Source organism: Arvicola amphibius, chromosome 15, assembly GCF_903992535.2.
Source record: "Arvicola amphibius chromosome 15, mArvAmp1.2, whole genome shotgun sequence".
In the NCBI taxonomy this organism is placed as follows: domain Eukaryota; kingdom Metazoa; phylum Chordata; class Mammalia; order Rodentia; family Cricetidae; genus Arvicola; species Arvicola amphibius.
The window spans coordinates 44,513,191-44,536,291 of record NC_052061.1 but is presented as its reverse complement, the minus strand read 5'-3'; the positions used below and the strand labels follow the sequence as shown (position 1 = coordinate 44,536,291).

Sequence of the window (23,101 nt, the reverse complement as noted above, 5' to 3'; positions counted from 1 at the left end):
GTTTTGTTTTGTTTTAGTAGAATAATAGCATCTTGTTAGCATCTACATAGTGAAGGCTCCCAGCCTCTCTTGCAGCTAAGTTGGCTTCATGGCCACGCCTAACTGAGGAATCAGAATAACGTGGCACAAGTCACTTTCAATCTGAGATAGTTAAAAATACTGGGCACCATACTTTGCTACACTCTTTCCTGACCTCTGCTCTGTCTCTGAAACTTGAAGGAGAGTCAGATCAATAGTATGATTACACTTTGCTGTGGTGATCACGCTGTGCACTCTTGTGTTTGGTTTGTGTGTATATATATTAGGAGGCATAAGAGATGCAGGATAAAAATATGAGAAAGAATACAGTCCTGGTAATGGTTACCCATTAGGACTGGTGACTAACTGGGTGTCCATTATAGACACTGGATGCTGGACACACCTACCAGCAGAGGCTGGGGGGAATCACGAACATGGTGTCCCCTAGGGAACTCAATGACCACAGAACCCTGTGGTGACAAGTTCGGTCTGAGCTGAAGCAAATGAGGCAGGATGTTGAGCTTGGTAACCTGGTGTCTCCCATCTTGATCAGGTACCTAGGTGCCCCCCAATGTGCTACCTTGCAGCCATATTTCCCCCATTCCTTGTACTTCTCATTGACACTGGGAATCATCCCTCTTCCCAGTTCTCCTTTCAAGACTTAGATGAAGCCAAAAAGTTTTGTCTAAGTTGTGATGAGTTGGGGGGCTTTGCACTGTACTCAGAGAGATCCAGGAAAGGAAGACTACTGGGTGCATTAGAAGAGAGAGCGGGATGCCGTGTTTTGATCCCAGCAGCTTGTTGAAAAATGGCCCTTTAAAGAAGAAAGCAAGCCTAGTTAGTGGCGAAGGGAGTAGAATAAAGAGTTATTTGGATGTGAAGGAAATAAAAGGCTTCAGAACAACTGAAGGGAAGATGTATTGGAGGGAACAGTGAATAAAATATTAGGGAAATAAAAGGAGTGAGGTGACCATTAGTAACGGTTAAAGCAGAAAAAGGCAAGTCACCAGGAAGCAAGAAGAAGATGAAAAGGGATAAAAGGCACTAGCACTGTCAGAACAAAGAAAGCAGGAATCCTGGACAGAATAAACACTTCCCAGACCCCCAGAAAGCTCCATGTTTTCTGGAGTGGTTGAATACCAGCTGCTGGTATGGGCAGAGGTGCTCTAGCCATCAGGTAAGGGGCCAGCACGTCAAGCCACTTTGTAAAATGCTACAATGTGAAGTCAATGAATTGACTGGCTGTAGACCTCTCTGCCTTTGTAATGGGAAAACTCACACGGACTTGCAGCCAAACTGTGTTCATTTTTAGAACATTTTTATCTGCCCCCCACACCCTGTGTGTGTGTGTGTGTACACATGAAACGGCACATGTGTGAAAGTCACAGAGCAACTGATAGGAGTCTGAGTCAGCTTTCTTCTTCTACTACGTGAATCTTGGGCACTGAGCCCACGTCCTCAGCTTGGCAGCAGGTGTCTTTATCTCCTGAGTCACCATGCTGTCCTGTGGCCACACTTCTTAAAGATGACAGAAAGAAAGTGTACAGAGTGCGCCCATCATGAGCAGGCCCAGGATCGTGTCCCTCCCCTACTTTCCTTTAACCTCCAGCGCCCACACCACACCAGCCTCTACTTCCACATCACTGAAAGTTCTCAAATCAATTCACTTAGCTGTGATATGTAAATTCAATTAGCCAGGTCCTTTTTTTTTTTTTTTTTTTTTTTTGAACTTTACAGCTCTGAACGATTTTTTTTTTCCCATTTATCATCCAGGTGTTAGTTCATGTTAGCACATACACCTCTCAAAGCTGGTTCTTTACTTTTCCCGAGACAAAAGGGTGTGTATCAAATCTCTTAAGAGGCATAGAAGGGGTCCGAGAGATGGTTCAGAGGTTGAGAGCACATTGTATGCCTCCGGAGCACCTGAGTTTGGTTCCCAGCACTCATGTCAGGGGGTTCACAACACAAGTACCTCTCCCTCCGGAGTGATTGTCAACCTGTGGGTCAAGACTTCCCTGGGGGCTTGAACAACCTTTTCATAGGGGTCACCTAAGACCATTGGAAAGCACACACACACATACACACACACACTTTACAATTCATAATAGTAGCAAAATTAGTTATGAAGTAGCAACAAAAATAATTTTATGGTTGGGGGTCACTGCAACATGAGGAACTACACTAAAGGATTATAGCATTAGGAAGGTTGAGAACCCCCACTTTAGAGAATCTGATACCTTCTTCTAGCCTTAGTAGTTACCTACACTCGGGTGGGCATAGCTGCACACTCACACACATACACATGCACACACACAAATCTTTAAAATTGGTAAGGAGTACAAGGAGAGAGTTGAGATGATGGGGTGGAAGCAGCTAAAAAAAAATACTGGAAACATCCATTTTATATTTAAGGCTTTGACTTCCTCATTTTGAGTGGAATAGATCCGGCATTTCTCCTCTTGAAGACTCGGGTTGCTTGAAACAATTTCATCCGGCATTTTCAAGTCTCTGCAACCTTTCCTTCCCAGCTAGACCCAGTTAACCTCATCCACGGGCTGCACTCCGAGTCAGCTCCATTCCTCCTCACCTTGAGAGGAGCTGCCAAGCCCCTGACGGCACCGCTCTTTGTAGTTTGTGTTAGTAACAGTCGTGGATAAGCAGTTTCACTAGAGGGGCTAATCAGATTTTGCTGACCCAACACCTCACACACAAATACAACGTTTTAAGCTGTGATTGATTCCCGTGTCACTGAATCTCCCTGAGTGTGTTGTCATAGATAATAAGACTGCTTTCATTTAGCATTTAGCAGTTTACGCAGGAGCAATGGCCATAACCAAGTTAATTACTTAGGGGATTGAGACCACATGCATGCACGCGCGCGCATGCGCATACACACACACACACACCCCTCTGATATTGGAATGTACAGTATGGTACAGATTAAATTAAAAAGACCCCCTAAACTATGATTGTTCCCAGCTTCTTGGTGGTGAATTGAAAGCTGTTTGATGTCATGAAGATTATAGAAGCAATCACATATAAGGGCCTGCTTAGTTTGCCAGCTCTATTAATTTCCATACAGAGAGTGGTCTTGCATTTCCCAACACGTTACCATCGATGCCATTTGGGGTAATCACTTGCAACAAACAAACAAACAAAAAAACAAAACAAAAAGGGAATCACGAGACAGGCTGACAGACAGACAGACAGACAAGACACAGAAATGAGGGAAGAGGAGACTCAGAATGTCATCAATCAAGTTCTGCTTGAAATATATTGATTTGCATTATGCCTGACCCCAGAGTCGCAATGAGAAATTGTTCAGATGATCTTATTCGTATCATTGGTCCAAGGCATTCCCAGCCTTAAAGACCCTGATGTTCAGTGTCTCAACTTCATGGCTGTGTTCCTTATAACACACACCAGCCTCCCAGATTATTCTGATTGGCCAAGTGTTTTCTGAACACATATCATCCATGCACCAAAGAAATGAAGGAATGGGACTGGCACAAAAGGCTACCCCGAGTTCGTAAGTCCGTAAGAGCAAATCCATACGCAGTCACCCTCTTTACAGGTGCCTTGGAGCATCTGATCATACTAAGGTCACTGCTCGCATATCTATTATCCACAAATATCTAAGAACAGGGGTCTGGACAGACGACTCAACAGTAAAGAGCACTTACTGCTCCTGCAGGGGACCAGAGTTCAGTCCCCAGTATCCGCGTAGGGCAGCCCACAACCTTATGCAACGCCATTACAGGAGATCCAATTCCCCCTTCTGGCTTTTTCGGGCAACTGCACCTATGTTCACATACTGACATACACAAATACAGCCACATGATTAAAAATAAAATTAATCTTTAAAAATGTTATAAGAATGGCGCTCAGAAGTCTGAAATTAATTGGTTATGTCCCCCACCAATTTCTACTGCGGTAAAACCTGCCCTCGCTAGGCATTTGTCTCCAGGCTTTTGTTCTCTTAGAGGTAAAGTGAATAGAAAACTGGTGTTAAGTGCAGTAAGAAACGGTAACCAGATCTGAGAGACGCACATTTTCGGGAAATCAATTGGAATTCGGGGAATTTGAGTTTAATCCACAGAAGCAGCAGAAAAGATTTGAATCTTTTTCAAGACTGTCTTATCAGCTTGGAGAACAAGAGTTTCTGATTCCTATATCTACAAATTCCCAGCTGCCAATACCCTGCCTCGCCATTATTTTGATCTAACGCTACACGTGAGAAACGGCAGGTAGCATGGCAATCTATAAGGAGGCAACGATTTTACTCTTGGGTCTGCCCTGTGAAAATAGGTTTAATTCTCTCTACATAACCCAGAGACACCCCGGAGGCTGGGATTCCCCCTTTCTGGGTGTGGGGCAGAAGGGTTCATTGGAGATAAAATATTGAGAAGAGATACATGGCATGTATTCACCCACAAGCTGGAAACTGTCATTTGAAAGCATCCACCTAGGACCAAGCAATGGCATAAGAAATGTGATCAGAAAGCAGGAGGAAATCCCACATCCCGAGATTTGTTACAGACGGCTGGGAAGTCCACATGAGTGGCCCCGGCGCATCTTGGAGGGGCTTACAGTTTAGAACAGGCTGGTCCTCGATGAATTCCACAGGCTGCTGGATGCGTAGCACTTTCTGCTGGAATCCGGGAGTGCAGTCCAAATCGTCTGCAGAGCTTCCCAGGAACACCTGAGGAAAGGAAGCAGTCCAGGTCTCAACAGCAGCCAGCATGGTTGTAGCCCTGCTAACTTTTTCTTTCCTTTGAACCAACTCTGCAACGTTTGGAAATGAGCTGAGGTTCTACTTCCATTTCCCCAAACGAAGAGGTAAGGCCCCTCTTGTGACTGCCAAACAGCTCACTTTTGGCAAGGAGATTGTCTTGGAGGATGCAAAACTAGGAACAGGTGCTGTGACTTCCATTAAGCTGAAGCTAAAGGAATAATGTTGCAAGAGTTTTACACCTGCTAAGAATTGCACTACGGTCGCCATGTGTGAAATTTCATTACAAAAACTGTCAGTTTTCAGTGACGCCCGAGTTAAAAAACCAGCTTCATGTTCATACATGCAAAAGAACAATGTCATGCCCTACAAGGAGGAAAAAGAAAACAGAACTCTCCCTCTGGGGTTACTTCTAGAAGTATCCCAAGGTCTGTTGGGCCTTCGCCCTGGTATGGCATGGTTGTGATGAGCCACAGGTGGTCACTGAACAACAGCCATGTAACCGACCCCAAACAGAGACATTGTTGGTTATAATATTGTCAACTTGACACCAACTAGAGTCACCCTGGTAGGGGTGGCACCACCCATAGTGGGCCGTAAGACACTGTCTTGATTGACGATGGTGTGGGAGGGTCCAGCCCACTGTGGGTGGTGTAACCCCTAGGCAGGTGATCCTGACTTAGCAAGCTATGAGGGGCAAGCCAGTAAGCTGTGTTTGTTCCTCCATCACTCCTCCCCTGCTTCTGCTGGAGTTCTTGCCTCGGCTCTCTTGATGATGGACCACGAGCTGGATATGTAAGACAGATAACCCCTTTCCTCTCCAAGTTGCTTCTGGTCATGGTGTTTATCAAGCCACGGATAGACTATAAACCATCTTGAAAATGATTTTCCAGTAATTATGCATTGAAATGAAAACGTTCGAAATCGGTGCCGAATGGAAGTGGCTGTTGTAATTAATCTCACCGGTTTCTTTTCACTTTTGCAAACTTGGTTTTCTGGAAATGTAAACCATACAATTCTTTCCAAGGCCTTGCTTTTGTCCTTGAGATCTCTCCTCATCTATCATTCAAAACAAACAAAAGCAAAACCTGGGCTCTACCATGACCACTGTAAAGCACTTTCCTCCCAGCACGGCACACTCATTGCTGTTTTGAAACCAGAACAGCTAAAATGATCACTCCTAAGGGACATTTAAAGACTGAGCCCACCAACATTCTCTTATATGGGGCGGGTAGCAGGCAGAGTTACAAGGCTCATAAAGTAACACACGAGGTGGCTCACACAGTGCATGAAGTCTCTTCTTCCAGGAGGATAGGTAAGTGTTAACCATTGCTAAGGGGAAGGATCTTCTAGGGTGCTACACACTCCTCTATATAGCCCCAATTATTCCCACTGGCTCATCAAGTCAGACTGGGGTAGGCTCTGTGAGTGACCCATATGGGGTTAATATGCATTTGCTCATAACTCCCCAGAAGTTACTCACATGCTTTGGGATATGAAAGTAAATGATGCTCTCTGGAGCAACGTCTAACTTAGACAAAAATGAACTTTAAGCTCTATATGCAGAAACTCTCATCTCCCAGAAAAAACACCTGACCCGTGGCTCACCTGGGTATACCCAAGCGTCTGCCTCACACACTCCCACCGGCCTGCTTCTTAAGACTTCAAAAGCAAAGCTAAGGTGTTTGAGCCGTTCTCACAGGAAAGTCCCGAGTTAAGCTTACTCTGAACATAATCTGGGGAGTCTCCTTGGCAGCCTCACGATGCACAGAACGTATATTTTACAGAAGACCTAAGCTGACTCGTGGATGGGTGGAGATGGAATCTGAGTCTAAGCTTAAATGCCCTCTGATCTGTCTCCTGGAAAGAACTTGTTCAATTCTGACCTTCAGGCCTTCTCTCTAGGTTATAGACTATAGAGATCCCTTCGGAGGTCACATATTAGATATCCTGCATATTAGATATTTCCTGTATGCTTCAAAACAGCAGCAAAAATGGGTGGGTCACCACAACGTGCGGAACTGTATTAAAGGGCTTCCGCCAGCAGGAGGAAGGCTGAGGACCACTGCTCTAGAGACTGTTTTGTTTTCCTTTACTAAGCTAGCTCTCCAAAAAATATAAAAAGGCTCCTCTAATCTGAGCTGAAATCGCCGTCATCGGATCCTTAGACATGTAACATCCCCAGCCCTGCCTGTCCTTCAAGATGGCTGGAAGGTGTGGGATTGGCCTTCCAGTTTTCACCTGCAATCATACCCTCGTGCACCACGGTGGGGGTTTGTTTTGATAATCAGTTTTCACTAGCCACCTTCTCTCCTTTGCTGATTTCCCCACCCTGTCCATCCTTATCTGAGATCAGCACTCAAAACTTTGGCTCAGCCCTTGCTTTTTAAAGAAACCGAACTCCAAAGCCAGATGTTGAATTCTTAACCAGGGCACATCAGCAGTGAAGAAAGCGTATTATCTTCTCCGCCAGAAAACTCCAAACAATATAGAAAAGGTTGGCCGCTGAGAAGGGGGAGGGAAACAACTCTGAATGCCAGCCTTCTGGGAAGCACTGAACCCCAAGGAATAGGAGCAAGAATCAATCTCAGGAGGTTGATGGTGTGGCCAGGCTGAGACACTTCAGAGGAGCTAAGGGTGGAGAAGTCACCACCCCGTCTGACATCATCTTTCTCAAATCAGAGTGGGAGGGAGGCCACTGTAGTAGCTCATGTCTGTGCGGCTCTGCCTGAAAGTATCCCTGTGTCCAGAGACTAGGCTCTAGTTTGATGCCTTCTGGAGACATCATAAAGCTGACATCCTAAGTGGCGCATTTGCAGGATGCAGACTTGGAGCTCGGAATAATTTGCCGGCATTGTTGCGAGCAGAAAAATCTATAACCCGCTAATGCTAATTCAGTTAAACAGAAACGGGCAAAGGTCACACCTTATGCCTGTGATTATATGTTAACCTCCTAATTGGCTAATTCTGCCCTCAAATCCCAGACCAGTCAACCAGTCAACGCCCCCCCCCCCCGACATATTGAGGAAGGCACAATTTCCCTGGGGACACTGAGCTGGTCATCCGGGAGGGAGAAATTCTGGTTGTATCAAGGAACAGTAATTTCCTCCCGAGTCCCTACGTTTTCTCTGCTATCCTTGCCCTGATTTCTTGACAACGTCTGTTCAGGGTACTTCTAGAATTCTAAAAGGAAAATCAACCTTTTACAGCTGCTGACTCCCAGGCAGAGTTAGACCTTCCAAAAGCACAGTTTCATCTTTGTGAATTTGGGGGTAAGTTTATCTACCAGTCAAAAACTAAATAACTTGTGTCCTACTTAGGGCTTCCATTACTACAAAGAAACATCATGACTAAAGGCAATTTGGGGAGGTAAGGGTCTATTTGACTTACACTTCCAAATCACTGTTCATCACTGGAGGACTTCGGGGCAGGAAATCAAGCAGGGCAGGAACCTGGAGGCAGGAGCTGAGGCAGCAGGCATGGAGGGGCGTGACTTACTGACTTGTTCAACCTATTTTCTTATAGAACCCAGGACCACTTGCCCAGGGAGAGGTTGCCCCACCCGAGGTGGGCTGCACCATCCCTCATCAATTACTAATTAAGAAAATGCCCTCCAGGTTTGCCTACAGTCCGATCTTATGTAGGCATTTTCTCAACTGAGGCTCCTTTCTCTCCAGTGACTGTAACTTGTGTCAAGTGGACATAAAACTAGCCCCTGCGGTTTGTAAAATAAAGCAAAGGAGATGACGTAATGAGGTCAAAGTGTCCCGTTAGTTATTCCTTCAGTCTATTGTTGAGTCCAGGGGTTGTTTAGACTCTGTTACACCAGGCCCAGGGGATCAGTTTGTTTTTCTGTTGCTGTGATAAGACACCGATCCAAAGCAAGTTGGGAGAGGAAATGATTTCCTTGGCTTACAACCCCTCATTGAGGGCCCCCCAACACAGGAACACAAAACAGGAACTGAAGCGGAGACCATGAGGAAACACAGCAGGCTTCTCATGAGTTGCTCGGCCATGCCTCCTTTCTTAAAGGACTCCAGACCACCTGAGACACACTGCCCACAATGGGCTGGGCCCTCTCACATCTGTGTTTGATCAAGAAGATACCCCCACGGGCCTGCCCACAGGGCAACCTGATGAAGGCAATTCCTCAGCTGAGGTTCCCTTAGGAACCTTACTCTAGTTTGTTCCAAGTTGACAAACACAAACCAGCCCGGTCTGGGACTTGTAAGGAAGCAATGGTTCAGAGTCAGCTGGCCTTTTGCTGATGGATCTGGTGTGCTTTCTAGGCGCCCTGGACCTCTGTTTTCTCATCTAGGAAACACGCGAAGTGAGATGTGTGTGGACTCCATGAGAGGACGCACAGAATGTGAGCCGAAAAGGCCACCCAGGAGAGGGGGTCAGTAGACACTAACTAGCGCAGTGCTATGGTCCAGAGACGGAGAAAGGCCTTAGCAAATCCTCATTTAAATCCTCGACGAACTAAAATGAAAATCTAAGTTGAAAGGAAAGCCTGACATCCTTTGGGACTCTTTGAAAGCTGGACAGAGGGGGTCTAACCTCATCTAGGGACCTCAAGCAAATCCATCCCTGAAGAGGAACCGTTCTGCTTTAAACAGGGGACCAGAAGAGGCTGAGTAAGCAGAGAGGAATGGACACTTATCTATTCCTTTTTCCATGTATAAGTGGCATCTATGTATGCATATATGAAAGTCTGTGTGGGTACAGACACATGTGTGTACCTGTACATGTGAGGGCCTGGGCTGATGTTGAGTGTCTTCGGTTGCTCTCGACCTCATATGATGAGGCTGAATCTCTCCCTTGGATCCCAAGCTTACTAACTCTAGACTAGCCAGGCTCACCTGCTCCGGGGACTCTCATCTCGGCCTCCCGTGTGCTGAGAACACCCACCTGGTTTCAATGTGGGTTCTGGGATCTGAACGGTGATCGCCGTTCTTGAGCAGCAAAGTGTGTCACCTGCTGAGACTCCTCCACAGCCCAAGACTTACACTTAGCCCTTAATTCAAGCTATCCCCCTTTTTACATGAATCGCTTTGTGCCTCTTTGGTAATGCTGCAGCATGCCTTGAAATCACAAAACTGCATTTACAGAAGAATCCAGATGCAAACTTCCCAAAGCAGAATGCGGCTCAGTGATGAAAGAATGTTCTGGGTGCTGTCCGACTCTCGGAACTCAACCGTGTGTCTGCAGGTGATCCTGTCACAATCCACGCTCTCGCACTACAGTTTAACTAAGGGTGGGGCAGATCATGGAGGCCCGTTACTCAGTGTTATAAGAATTAATGTTTGGCCTTCCTCCCAATCTGACTCAGCCTTTCTGCGATGTGATTCAATGTCACTGGTACAAAGATCCTACCTGGACAGACTGTTCCCCACACCCTATGGAGCTTTGCCAAGAAGAACCTGTGAGCACTTCGGATCTTTCATTACTACCATGGCGATAACGGTCTTCGGATACGGTCCATGTGCTCATTTATGCATTAGTGCTCGACGCGCATAAACAATGGGTGCAGATGCATCACTGGGAGCATGGCAACTGTCGAGTTTTATAATCACCAAAGGATGCCCATTATTTGAAAATTACCATCCGTCTGCTCTGGAAGCAGATTCATGTCCTAGAAAGACAATAACCACGGGTCTGAGCTACGTGGTTCAGTACAAATCCCAGCTCTATCGCTGGAGTCATGCTGGGTGAATCACCTGTGTCTCAGTTTTCCCAGATGGAAAATGGGAGAGAGGATGGTCTGTTGCGGGTTATTCTGAAGATGAAGTGATGAGATTGTTGCAGAGGGGATTGCCCCACATTCATTGCTGGCACGTCTGCACTGTTATCTCTGCACGTTATATGTAAATGAGCAGATCTAATCCGCTGCTGCTCCCAGGACAGTTAGGAACAGATGTCACTAACTTGTACTTGTTGCCATTATAAAACTGCCCAGTGGATGATAGTTCAGACGTGTGCAAAAGGGAGCAGCAGGAACATGCATCCCAGAATGGAACAGAATGGGACATGCATATGCTTGCCAGTGTCCTGCAATGATGGTCCCTTTACCTGCACTGGCTGAGCAAGGAAGGCCACTTTCGTATAGGGATCCAAGCATCCTTTATGGAGGCAGCAGCTCAGAGCTCTGTCCTTCCTCTAAGAGTTCTTGCTCTGACCAAGAGTGGGTCATCAGGCCATCCTCTTTATACCTGACTCTCCTATGGGGCTCCTTTTCCCCCACAGCACAAACATTTTCTCTTTCAAAAGGGGTGGCTATGTTTATCCTGACAGGTGCTATCTCAAGAGCCTAGCCAACTATGAAGCTTCCTTCCTGAGAAAGGAATTCTCACATTCTCTCTCTCTCTCTCTCTCTCTCTCTCTCTCTCTCTCTCTCTCTCTCTCTCTCTCTCTCTCTCTCTCTCTCTCTCTCTCTCTCTCTCTCTCTCTCTCTCTCTCTCTCTCTCTTGCTCTCTCTCTCTGTCCCCATGTTGTGGTGTGTGATGCTTTATTTTAATTGTCATCTTGATGGGATTTAGAATCACCATGGAAACAAATCTCTGGACAGGTCTAAGTGGGATTATCTAGAGGTGAGAAGAACCACCCTAAACAGAGGTGGTACCATTCCACGGGCTGGGGTCCGAGGCATGGGGGTAGGGTGGGGGGAGGTAGAAAGCAAACTGAACATCAACATCTGTCTCTCTGCTTGCTGACTGCAGATGCAGGGTGACCAGCTGCCTCACACTCCTGCTGTCCTTTCTTCCCGTACACGATGGACCCTTGGACCATGAGCCAATATAAACCCTTCTCCCTCAAGTTGCTTTTAGCAGGCATTTTGTCCTAGCGAAACAAGAAACTAATGTAGTTGTCATTGGCAGCACTTGGAGTGGACCCAGTCATCAGATATGACTAGCAGAGACAGAATGTAGGGTGTCCTAAAGAAAAATCATCGTGTTGCATAGAGTGGATTTCCCATGGCTGCCCCTATGGCACTATGGCACTATGCCTAACTCCCACCCTCTGGCTCCCTGGCACTCTCCCCTGGACATCCAAGTATCTGCATTTCCTACCTGTGCTTTAGACTTTAGAGACTGATGCTGGAGCCAAGAGCCTCCCCTGATGTGAATCTCTGGACACATGTCACAAAGGTACACACATTTTGTGCTGGTTGGTTCCATTGCAGTAATTCTGGCCGGAAGTCTATGGCTAACACAATGAGTCTAGAAGGACTTGTCACCACTTCATCCTGGACACTGAAATGTCCCATATGATCCTGTCCTCCTTCAACGAAAAACAGAGGAAGAACTCCAAGATATCAGTATGGTCCACAGAAAGTACACTGACTTAAGGCCCTGTGCAGAACACAGACATCCAGGAAATGTGGCTAGCAAGCAGCAGCCACAGCACCATGGGTCAGTTCACTGAGGTCTGTGGGTGTCTGTCCCCAAGCTGGCCTGGCTGGTGACACAATGAACAGGCACAGAATCTGGGCAGAGAGAGCTTCCATGCCCCAGGTTCTGCTGACTTGTCCCAGTGGTCAGTGAGAAAGAGCAAAACAGATTTACACGGCATGTCCAAAGCAGCATAAATACAAAGAAACTCCCTGCCACAAATAATAATCTCATGGGCTGTGGACAGCCTCAGATCTCATCTTCCTTTAAGCCAGTTCCCTGATATTATTCTCCCAAACAAAGCTATTCCCATTTTCCCAGCGCTGACTAAATCAGTGTTTGCTACTGGCCTGGATGGACAGGTCTTTTATCCAGGTCACAAAACACCCCGGGTTCGCCCTGTCAGAGTGGCTCTGCTGCAACCAGTTTGGAGGGTCTTAGGCTAGTGGGGAAGAAAGGCTGCTTTCTCTGTCTCTAACTTGTAGGACGCAAAATAATGATAAAGCCATTGTATTTCGACTGAGTCTTTATCCTGCCAAACATCAAAAGCCCACACTCCTGACAGTATTCACAAATGCCCACTATCCACAGACAGCCTAAGAAGACACCATCCCCAAGACTCTCACGCACACTCTCTCACACACGCACACACCTGCACATGTCTGCACACCTAAGCTCCGATTATTGACACTCTGCTGGAGTCTAACTCCCTCCAAATGTTCTTGGTGTTTTAAAGCTGCAGGAATACAAGTAGCTGCTACCTCCCTAGCTGTTACGGTAACGGATATTTAGAAATGATGCTGTCGTTCCCATGGAGACAAGCCCGAGTGTGCTCCTTGTCCCCTTGGTGAGTCCCCTAGCTGTTTATGTGCACGATTTGAAACCACCTCCCTGGACCTCATTTCTGATCCAATAACTGGTCAGCTTTTCCTCAGGTTATCAGAGAGGCAGTGAACTGTATGACTCTGGAAATGAATGAGATCCAAGGCCGAACTAACACAACTCTGTGTTGTAGAATATTCGTACACTGCGTGAAGATGCATTGCTGTGATTGGTGTAATAAAAAGCTGAATGGCCAATAGCTAGGCAGGAGAGAATAAGTGGGACTTCCAGGCAGAGAGAGAGAGAGAGAGAGAGAGAGAGAGAGAGAGAGAGAGAGAGAGAGAGAGAGAGAGAGAGAGAGAGAGACTGGGAGAAGAATCTAGGCTCACAATTTCATGAGCAGACTCAGAGCAAGTAGGATGTACTGTACTAAGAAAAGGTAACCAGCCGGGCGGTGGTGGCGCACGCCTTTAATCCCAGCACTTGGGAGGCAGAGGCAGGCGGATCTCTGAGTTCGAGGCCAGCCTGGTCTACAGGACAGGCTCTAGAAACTACAGGGAAACCCTGTCTCGAAAAACCAACAAAAAAAAAAAAAAAAGAAGAGGTAACCAAGCCACAAAGCCGAACATAGGTTAATTAAGTTATAAGAGCTATTTGGGAAAAAGCCTAAGCTAAAGCCAAGCTGTCATAATTAATAATAAGTCTCCGGATCATTATTTGCAGGCTGGAAGTCCAAAAATAGTCTGATAGAAAGTCTGCCTTCTGGTCATGAGGCCATTTCCGTGACTTTTAAGAAATGGGTCATCTGTTGTCTTTGGAAAATGAAACATAATATTTTTGGTACTCAGTTGCAGAGAAGCTTCAATGAAACAACATGCAGAGGATAGAAAAGGGGAGAGAGCCTCTAATTGTCACTATTCTAGCCCCTGTACCCCGAGAATATGTTGGGTAACATATCTCACAGAGGGATCCAGGCTGAGAAGTGGTTGGTTTTAATAAAAGACGTGGAAAGATCCAGAACAAACTTAAGGATCTTTGAAAATAGGAGAGTCAAATCAATAAATGTGATTGTGGAAGTGAAGGCAGAGGGCCACCATGTAAGAGGAACTGGAGTAGCGTGGAAGATGGGAAATGCACACAGACAGTAGACAGGGAGCGCTCTCAGAGCGAGGAGATGAAGTGGCGCATGAGGATTCTCCCCAGAAGGACCATAGAGGGAAGGAATCAATACCCCAACACCAGCAGCAACTGTCCTAAGTGCTTCTCCTCCAAGTACTGGTCGGCACAGACAGGGTTCCTCCCTTTCTGGGCTGCTCTTGTGCCTCTTTGAGTGAGTTCACTGCTTCATTGATATATCTGGACTATTTTTTTTCTCTTGAGACAGGGTCTCTGTTGGACTCAGACTCATTGGCCTCAAACGCATGGAGCCAAGGGTGACCTAAACTCCTGTTTCTTCCGCCTCTACCTCCTGAAGGCTGGGTTGAAATGTGTACCACAACGCCCAGTTATATGAGGCTGAACAAAGCCACATTCCCAAAGCTTTCAATGTTCATATTTATTTATTATTTGTTTCTTTATACATTTACTTATTTTCAGTACTGGGGATGGAAGCTGGGAATCTTTGCGTGCTACCTAAGTTCTCTACCCCTGAGGTATCTTTACTCCTTGGTCAAATTTCAAAATTTTTATTATCTGCTAGTTTCTGGGTCAGATGCTGGAAGACTGAGAAATGGACAAAGCCTCTAATAAACAGCTTGGAGGAAAGGAAGACAGACATTATTGATAGTGTCATTTATCATGTTTCATACTTGTAGGGAGTTAGGAAGTAGTTGAAGGTAAAGACATGCGAGCTAAGACAATACAGGTCCTAATCTGAGTCTTGCCACTTAGTTGCTGTGTGAGCCCAAGATCTGCTGCATTCCTCTCCTCTGTGCCTCAGTTTCCTCACTTGCATAGTCAACTAATGGATCTATTTGTTTTCAGTCAAGAGGCCTGTGGCTGCAAAGGTTGAGGACAGAGGTTGGCTTCTTGCATCCGCTCCATGCGGCCATGGCTATTGTTTGGATTGTCCTCTTGCAGCAGGTCCAACATGCGACAGAAATATGAGAGAAGGAACAACAGACGTCTTAGGTGAGCGAAGAGGCTTGGACCACATCGCAGATAAGACCATACTGGCAAAAAAGATTTGAAATCTTTCAAGTGGCAAACTATGAGGAAGACTGTTCCGGGCGGGAGGCTTGGTCAATGTAAATCCTACACTGCCAGTTCAAGAGACGGGAACCTATCCAGCAGGAACAACAGGCGATGGGGCTGTTTTCAAGATTATTTGAAGGTGTTTGGTTGTCTTGAAATGGGACGGAATTGACGAGTCTTGTCTGCTTCAAACCCAGCTGGAAGCAATTCAGGAAAATCAGGTTTTGTTTAAAAAGAATTAACTCTTTCTGTTTAAGGCTCCAGAATTAATCAAGCAAGCTAAAATGGAAAACTCAATAGAGGAATAACTGTCCACAAAAAGCGCACCTTTTGCATTTAAAGAAAGCCTGTGCCTGCCTGCCGTGGCTTAGACACAGGGTCATTATTGTCCAGTAGTAAGTCTGCAGTGCATCCACAGGCTGTGAGCATTTGAGAAAATCTGTGGCTGTTTTTTTTTTTTTTCTTTCCAACTCAGCCACTGATATCCATGGCTCAAGGCCTCCCTCCTCTGTCTTGGAAGCCACGAGGAGAGTGTCTTAATCATTCCTGTTTCTCATTCTATCAGTGTTGGGTTTCTGCCTCCCACTGCTGCCTGGCTCCTTCCATAAAGATTACTGGGGTTACTTTTACTTTTCTGGGTTATCCAGACGATGTCTACACATTCTGTGAATTAGGGTGCAAAGATGCGTAGGGGCTGTCAGCATACAATACGTGAAGTGCTCCTGCAAGGGATGGCAAAGTTCTACAAAGAGACCTGTACCATTTCCCAGTGCCCATGATGATGAGTGTCAGCAACAGGACAATAGCTACAGTCACCAAGACAGGAGCCTTTGGGTAATCCTGTGAGTGCAAGCATACAAACCTCTCTCTCTCTCTCTCTCTCTCTCTCTCTCTCTCTCTCTCTCTCTCTCTCTCTTCATCTCTCCATCCCATTCCCTCTCTTTCCCCCTCTCTCATACTCCCTCTCTCCTCCCCCCTCTTTCCCTCTCCTCTCTGCTCTGTGACTCTGGATGCTATGTGATCAGCTGCTTCAGGGACCGCTCCCCCCATGAGGACCCCTGAGGCACAATAACCCCTCCCTAAAGATGATTTGTCAGCTCTTTTATCACCACAACAGGACAATTAAGACAATGTCCTTCCGTGATCCCTTCCATTCCCAACAATATTTACTGTGGAGGGCAGGGAAATCTACAGAAGACTGTGATGTTTGGAAAAGACACATATCCAGACCCAATGTTGTGTCAATTTAACAATCAGACTCTGACCTTTTCTAGCCTAAAAATAATTATCGTTCCTCCTTGGCCCTGCTGTAGAGCGGAACATTTTATTCTAGTTGTGCGATGCACCGCACTTTCTTCTCTGCCAGACATTAGACAAGATGTCAGATCTGTCAACACATGGGCAGGTTTTTATTAATTATCTTTCGGAGGTAAAGTCCTTTTGGTGATTTCTTTTTCACACAAGGAAAGTTCCTCTATTGAACTAAATGTCTATCTCGTTATATTGTTGCTTTATTTTTCATGCAAAAGGTTCTCACTCGAGAAAGTTTCAGAAAAGAAAGAACAAAACCAGGCAAAAATGTTGCTGAGGGCAAGAAATCTATTTAGTTCCAGCATGCCACCAGTCCCCAGGGATGGAGAGAAAAAAAGCTACATTTCTCTTTTCGATCTAACTGAATCTTGCTACATTGAAAAAATTAATCTAGATCAGAAGGCACGTCCAGAACTGTTCTTTAGATTCTAATTATTCATATTCTGATGGATTCATTTGTTGATAGAACATTCATTGGGTTCCTGCTCTGTACCAATGCTAAGATAAATATAAATCAGCAAGACACGGTCCACAGCTCTAACGATCAGCAGTAGTAATAGGAAAGGCTGGCACTTACATATTTGCTTTTAGTGTTGTGGGGGAGCTATCAGGGTGTGGAGGAGGTGAATATAAAGAAATGGGAGTCGGGGAGATGGCCATGGAAGCCCTGTCTTAGACCACACCAATCATGGGCTTTTCTGTTTTAAACAAGAGATATCTACTAGGAAAGACTATATACACGCCGGCTCTTTAGAGTAATAACTCTCAACTTTTTACATTTTTTATATTTTTATATTGTTTTAGATTTTGAGAATAGGAACTAAGATCTCAATGCAATGTTTAAAGAAAGTGTAAATTAGACTCATATCTCAAGAGAGAAGCAGAGGAGGTCTCTAGCAGAGAGTGGCCCAGGGGAATACTGGTAATTGTTTAAATCAACCTGCCGAGAAAGGAATGCCTCTGCTTGTGTGCCTGCCCATTTACTTGGAGTAAATACTGCCCTTGTGGCTGATTTCACGCTACAGATGTGACACCTCTGAGAACTGGTTTTGGGGGAGATGTGTTTAGTTGGCTCTAAACAAGCCTCTCCAGCAGAACTAGACATGTAGGTACTTATTAAAACTGAACTGTCTAGGCAATTTTTGGAGTGTCTTTAAGTAGGAACCACAAGGCTGCCTGCTACCTCACAGTGAGATCCTGTAATAGAATAGTGGATTACACTAATATGAGTTTAAAACAGCCTAGAAAACCTATCTACTAATGGAGAAAATGAGATACCACAATCTGGCTTTACAGTCAGAGAAATGCCATGAATTCTTGATTCGTGACCGCATGTTATTTAAATATTGCTTTTGATGTATTACCCAGAGTCCTAGCTCAAATGATCAGAGATAATCCTGCCTTCTGACATAATTAGGGAGCTGCTGCTGTGCTAAGCTGGAGGATAATCAATTTGACCTTGAAAGTTTGTCTACAGTACCTTACTGATGTTCTGAACAGAGCAGAGACAGCCATGCTGGCCTCTCCCAGTCCAATACCATCCATAGACTTTGCTCCAAGGTCCTGCTCGCAACAAGAGAGAGGCTACAGACTAGTGGTCCCAGGCCCCTCAGGGTCACAATATCTGCTGGATGGTCTTTATTTTGTCAGCCACATGATAATATTTAAATATCAAGAGTTTGCGTTAAGTAATTAAAATTTAGACAGCACTGAGGTTAGAATTAAAGAGGCCAGCCTTTCCTCTGTGAGTCAAGATGGACAGAGCTCCATCACCAAGTGACCACAGTCCATGTAACCCCAGCAACGAACCATTTGCTTTGTGTATGACCCCAGTTTGCCTAAGTTCTGCATAAAAGTGAATTGAGGTGTGCATCTGTGTCTCCGCATAGACTGTTCTTACGCCCAAGTCTTTCCATCCACTTACATCCCTTCCTGGCTTCTGTGGGTAGCTGAGTTTTCATTGTTGCCTCTTACTACTCCTGGGATGAGTGGAGAGATGGCTCTATCATTAAAGAACTTGCCTTGCAAGCAGGGAGACTTGAATCCTATATCCCAAACCCCAGCCCCCCCACAAACCCAGATGTGTTAGCACACACTTATACACTCCCACACTGGGGAGGTAGAGACAGGCAGATCCATGGAGCTTACTGGCCAAACAGCTTTAACCTACTTGGTGAGCTCTAGGCCAGTGAGAGACTCTGCCTCAAAAGCAGGGTGGACAGCATCTGTGGAATACTAGCCATGGTTGACCCCTGGCCTTCAATGGGATGCTGAGAAATGTCTCAGGTTACAGCAAGACCACACCCACGCTCTACCCAAGCCCCCTGTGTCCATATTGACTTTTCTTCTAGCTCCTGGGAATCCCGGGTCCACCTGTTCCGATACTAGTTACTGTTTCTCAGGCTCAAGCCCTTCCAGTTTTACCCATGTTCAAGGTCACGGGTATATTAAAGAAATAAAAGCAGTCCTTAGTTCATGCCAATGTTATCTTCCTCTCCATTCTCTTAAGCCCACAGCTCACTCAAACCAAACAAACAAGGGATATATGAATAGAAGCCCCTAAGTCACCCACCCTCCTGCTATCCAAACTGCAAGGTGCTTTGCCTGCAGTACAGTCGTCCCCAACCAGCAAACCTGCAGCAGAGTCTGAACTGACGGAATTAAAAAGGTCTGAGCCGAAATAGTTTACAAAGAACTTTTGGAAATTATTATTATCATGTCTGCTTCCCTCCAGAAGTTCAATTACCTGAAATTTCATGAGTCAGTCCTTTGGATATTTCTAACCCGAACCAGATTCACACAATATTTCAAAGCTTCAGCTAATCCTGCTGCTTTCAAAGGAAGTCTGCTTCTTCATCGGGGAAAATAGCATATCTTCCTCATAGTAAAAAACTGGAGGAGAAGGGCTCATCTTCAAAAATTACATAGTGAAAAAATACATTAACAAGGAGGGCCTTCCCACTAGAGTCTCCCTAGGAAGCCAAAAGTCAGTTTAACAGACTTTTCTCAAGGTCAAAAATGGTCCATCAGGGAGGGACACACCATGATAGCCCTTTATCTAGTGAGTGGCCAGCAAGGCCATCACTGCGTCTAAGGGTCTCAGACTGTAATGACTGCATTGGTAAGGAACAGGGGAAGAGGAAGGACAGAGTCGAGTCCTAGGGTGGTCCGTGATCTGGAGAGTCTGGGCTCTCCATGTTTTTAGCATCTTGACCGCCGTGCCTCAGGAATCCTGTTAGTGTTACTGCTCCAGTCCCCAGCAGGATATTCAAATGCTCACAAAAGGAGCTGCGAAGGGAGGGTCGTTAGGTGTACAAACTAGTCACCGTTACAGTGTGGTCAAGGTCATGGCCAAAGAGTAGGGTCAGAGGATGGGGAGGCAGCACTGTAACACTGGGCACAGTCACCGCACCTGAGTCTGAAAGTCTAAAAGAGGGGCATGTTTCAGACGCAACAGAAAGAATCACACGGAAAGAGCAACCAAACCCCTACTCTACCCCAGTGGGAGGCAGCATCCTGTAAAACCTTCCTGTCTTCCTGTCTTCTGAACCATGTTTCTAAAGCCCCAGAAGCAGAATCATGGACTGGGAAATAACAGCCCACAGACCACATCTAGCCCACCGTCTCTTCATGTTGATACAGCTTTATTGGATCCAACAGTGACTGCTGATTTGCCTACTGTCTGCATTCACTTACCACTGAGACGGCCGAATCGGGTAGCTAGGACAGGGGTTGCATGTCCTGCAGAACTTGCAATGTCGGCTGCCTTGTCCCTTAATAAACATTTACCATATGGTTAGACCAGAGGTCACAGGGCCTCCATACAGACTGCCAAACTAGCCACTCCCTTGATGGTCAAGCATAGAATCAGAAAATCAGTAGGTGAACCTAGGCCAAACGCTGAAAACAAAACCCCTGTGTCCCCTGTGGACAACCAGACCACAAGAGTCTCTTCGCCTCCGCGAAGGAGCCATTTCTGAGTTAGCCCCATGCAAAGGAAGGGCATCTGTGGAAAGACATGGAAGGACAAAGTCAGAAAAGCCACTTTTGTATTATTTGCTGAATTTTCTCTAAGTTCAGTATCATCTGAAAATATTTTTCAACATCTAAAGAAAATTGACTAGCAAACAAGAAGGATATAAGGCCCTTTTCTGATTTCCATGGGCACACACACACACACACACACACACACACACACGCATATACAAACATGTACATATACACACAAATGATGAAAACGAACATTCTTTCTTTAAAGGATAATTCAGAGAAGGTTGTTGAGTCTGTGTGAGAAAATCAGAGCTGGGTGACAGAGATTGGGCATGGCTCAAGAGCTGTATCAGTGAGGAGGAGAAGGACACAGCCATGGGTTTCAGGCAGAGGCTTTGCTGAAGGGACAATGTGGACCAGCAGGACTAGGGTAGGGCATCTGGAAGCCAGCACTTCCAAGATGCAGAGATGCTCAGTGCCAGGTGAGGGGTTGATGTGGCACCAGACCAATCTGAGCAGAAAGGACCTAGCCTAACTGACAGGAGCCAACAACCCGAAAGGCCCACCTGTTCGCGAGCTTAGGCCTGTTCTGCCGTCTGGTCGCTGGGATTCTGAAAGGGTTCCCTCCACAGTAGCCATCAGGATTACCTCACTATACCTAAAGCATCGGTAACATGGGCTCTGCTAACCACACGCCTGGGAAAGATGTCTACATGCCGAGTCTCCAGTGAAAACCCGGGACCCTGAGTCTCTAGCAAGTTTCCTGGTGGAGTTTGCACGTCCAGGGAGAAGCACCCCTATCCCATGTGAGTCTCCCTGGGAACTTGCTACTGGTTCCTTCTGGATGCTATGCTGGGCTAGTTTTGTTACAGACAAATGTCACGGCAATGAATCTTAGACACGAACTCAACTGAGTCCTCCCAGGGAATCACGGGACCTGGGCATGGTCTTACTGATTCCTGGTGCAATGATAGATCCGCACCCCTTACTTCTTTGCCAGGGGAAGTGTGCTGTGTGGGTTTTTCCATATTACCTTTATAGGCCATCTCTGCAAACACCCCGGCCCTGCCCTCACCACTGCCGCTTTACACGCAAGGCGCAAAGGGGATTCAGAGGCTCCTACTTCCCACTCAAAGTCACCCAGCTCTCCTGATTGACAGCCCAGGTGACTTAACTCACTAGCCTGCATCCCTGAACCCTCTGGGTTCACCCATAGTGTTCATACTGCTTGCAGGAAACTCGGGGGTGCTTCTGTGATCTGCTTGACCCCCACCCGATCCCCCATCTATTTTAAGACTTTAATCCGGTTTATCGTAAGATGCTTCAGCGTGCTCCTCTAGGCTCTGCCTCTTGATCTTGATGGTAAACTTGAGCCGGTGTTAGAAGAAAGACAATGAAGAGTCTTCAGTAAGATTCTTCAAGGGTGATAAATGCCCCTTTAAAGGGACTGCAGATCTGTTCACTGAATAACCCTGCTCTAAAAATGAAAGTCACACCTGGGGAACCAAAGGGCTAGTTATGAAAATGCAAACGAGAGTGTAGTTATTGGCTGAGCTGAATTCTGCTCATCCTGTCATGAAGAAGGATGAGGAGGGAGGACCCTCTTAAGTCAAGCCAGAGATGCCACAGAATGCAGGAACAGGCACTCGCTGTCTTATAATGATGGGTGTTGTCTGCATTCCGAGACGGCAGACTGTCCCCGATGATATGACGCCTATTACCCCTAATGTATTTATTTGTAGTCTTTTGAAAACAAAGATCTCTTTCGGCTTGGTCTTCTTTCTCATTAATATTTCTCAAAGTGGCTATGTTCACTCTGGTTTGTGAGATAATTTTTGGTGGTATCCTCAGACGTGTTTCTTTTAAATTCATGGTTGTGCCTTATTTTAATGCTCGCCTCCTATTTATAGCAAGTGATATTGACTTTCTATTTGTGCCGATAGAAAACTTCCTCTCTCGATATAGATGCACAACATCATAATCTGACTTAAATACAAGCTAGTAAAGACTAAAGAAGAAGCAATTGTAGTTTTTAAAACCAGATACAAGATTTAAGCTGGAGAAACCCTGACTGAGTAGCTTCTCTGGGAAGGTGTGCACACAGGCGAGTCCATCTAGACTTGAAGTGGGAATCCTAGGAAAGCATAGTCTAACTGAATTTTAGATCAATGGTTCCTAGAGTTCGTCCCTGAGAGTTTATCTTCCGTAGTCCCTGGGACGTTGTGATGGTGTTGACTGTCAATCTGACAGGATCCAGAATCATCTTGGAGACAAATCTGTGTGCATGCCTGTGAGGGATTTTCTTCATTAAGTTAATTAAGGTGAGGGACGGTGCTCTAGAGGGTGAGGGTCAGAACTGCATCAACAAGAGAGAGCTCACTGAATATGGACACCCATGGTTCCTGACTGTGGCTGCAACATGACCTCACTTTCTTGCCACCATGATGGACTGTACCCTCAGCCCGTGAGCCAAAATAAACCCTTCCTTCCTCAGGTTGCTTGGTTAGGCATTTCACCTCAACAATGGAGAAAGTAACTCTTAGAGGTGTTGTTGGAAAAGTTGATCACTGGACTCAGAAGTTCTGGGGGCTGGAGTCCAGAGACAGAGGACTGGAGAAGGCCTCAGACGCTATCCTGTGAGGCG

The 23,101-nt window shown here is 46.0% G+C and overlaps 1 protein-coding gene across 1 annotated transcript in view; it reads right to left on the bottom strand.

The window, feature by feature from the left end:
- The window catches only part of Cdh13 (cadherin 13), a 950,975-nt gene that overhangs the window by 737,650 nt on the left and 190,224 nt on the right, over window positions 1-23,101 (bottom strand). Inside the window, exon 2 of the mRNA XM_038312938.1 lies at window positions 4,609-4,720. Within this exon, the coding sequence (XP_038168866.1) occupies window positions 4,609-4,720 (112 nt within the window). The remainder of the gene's footprint in view (window positions 1-4,608; window positions 4,721-23,101) is intronic.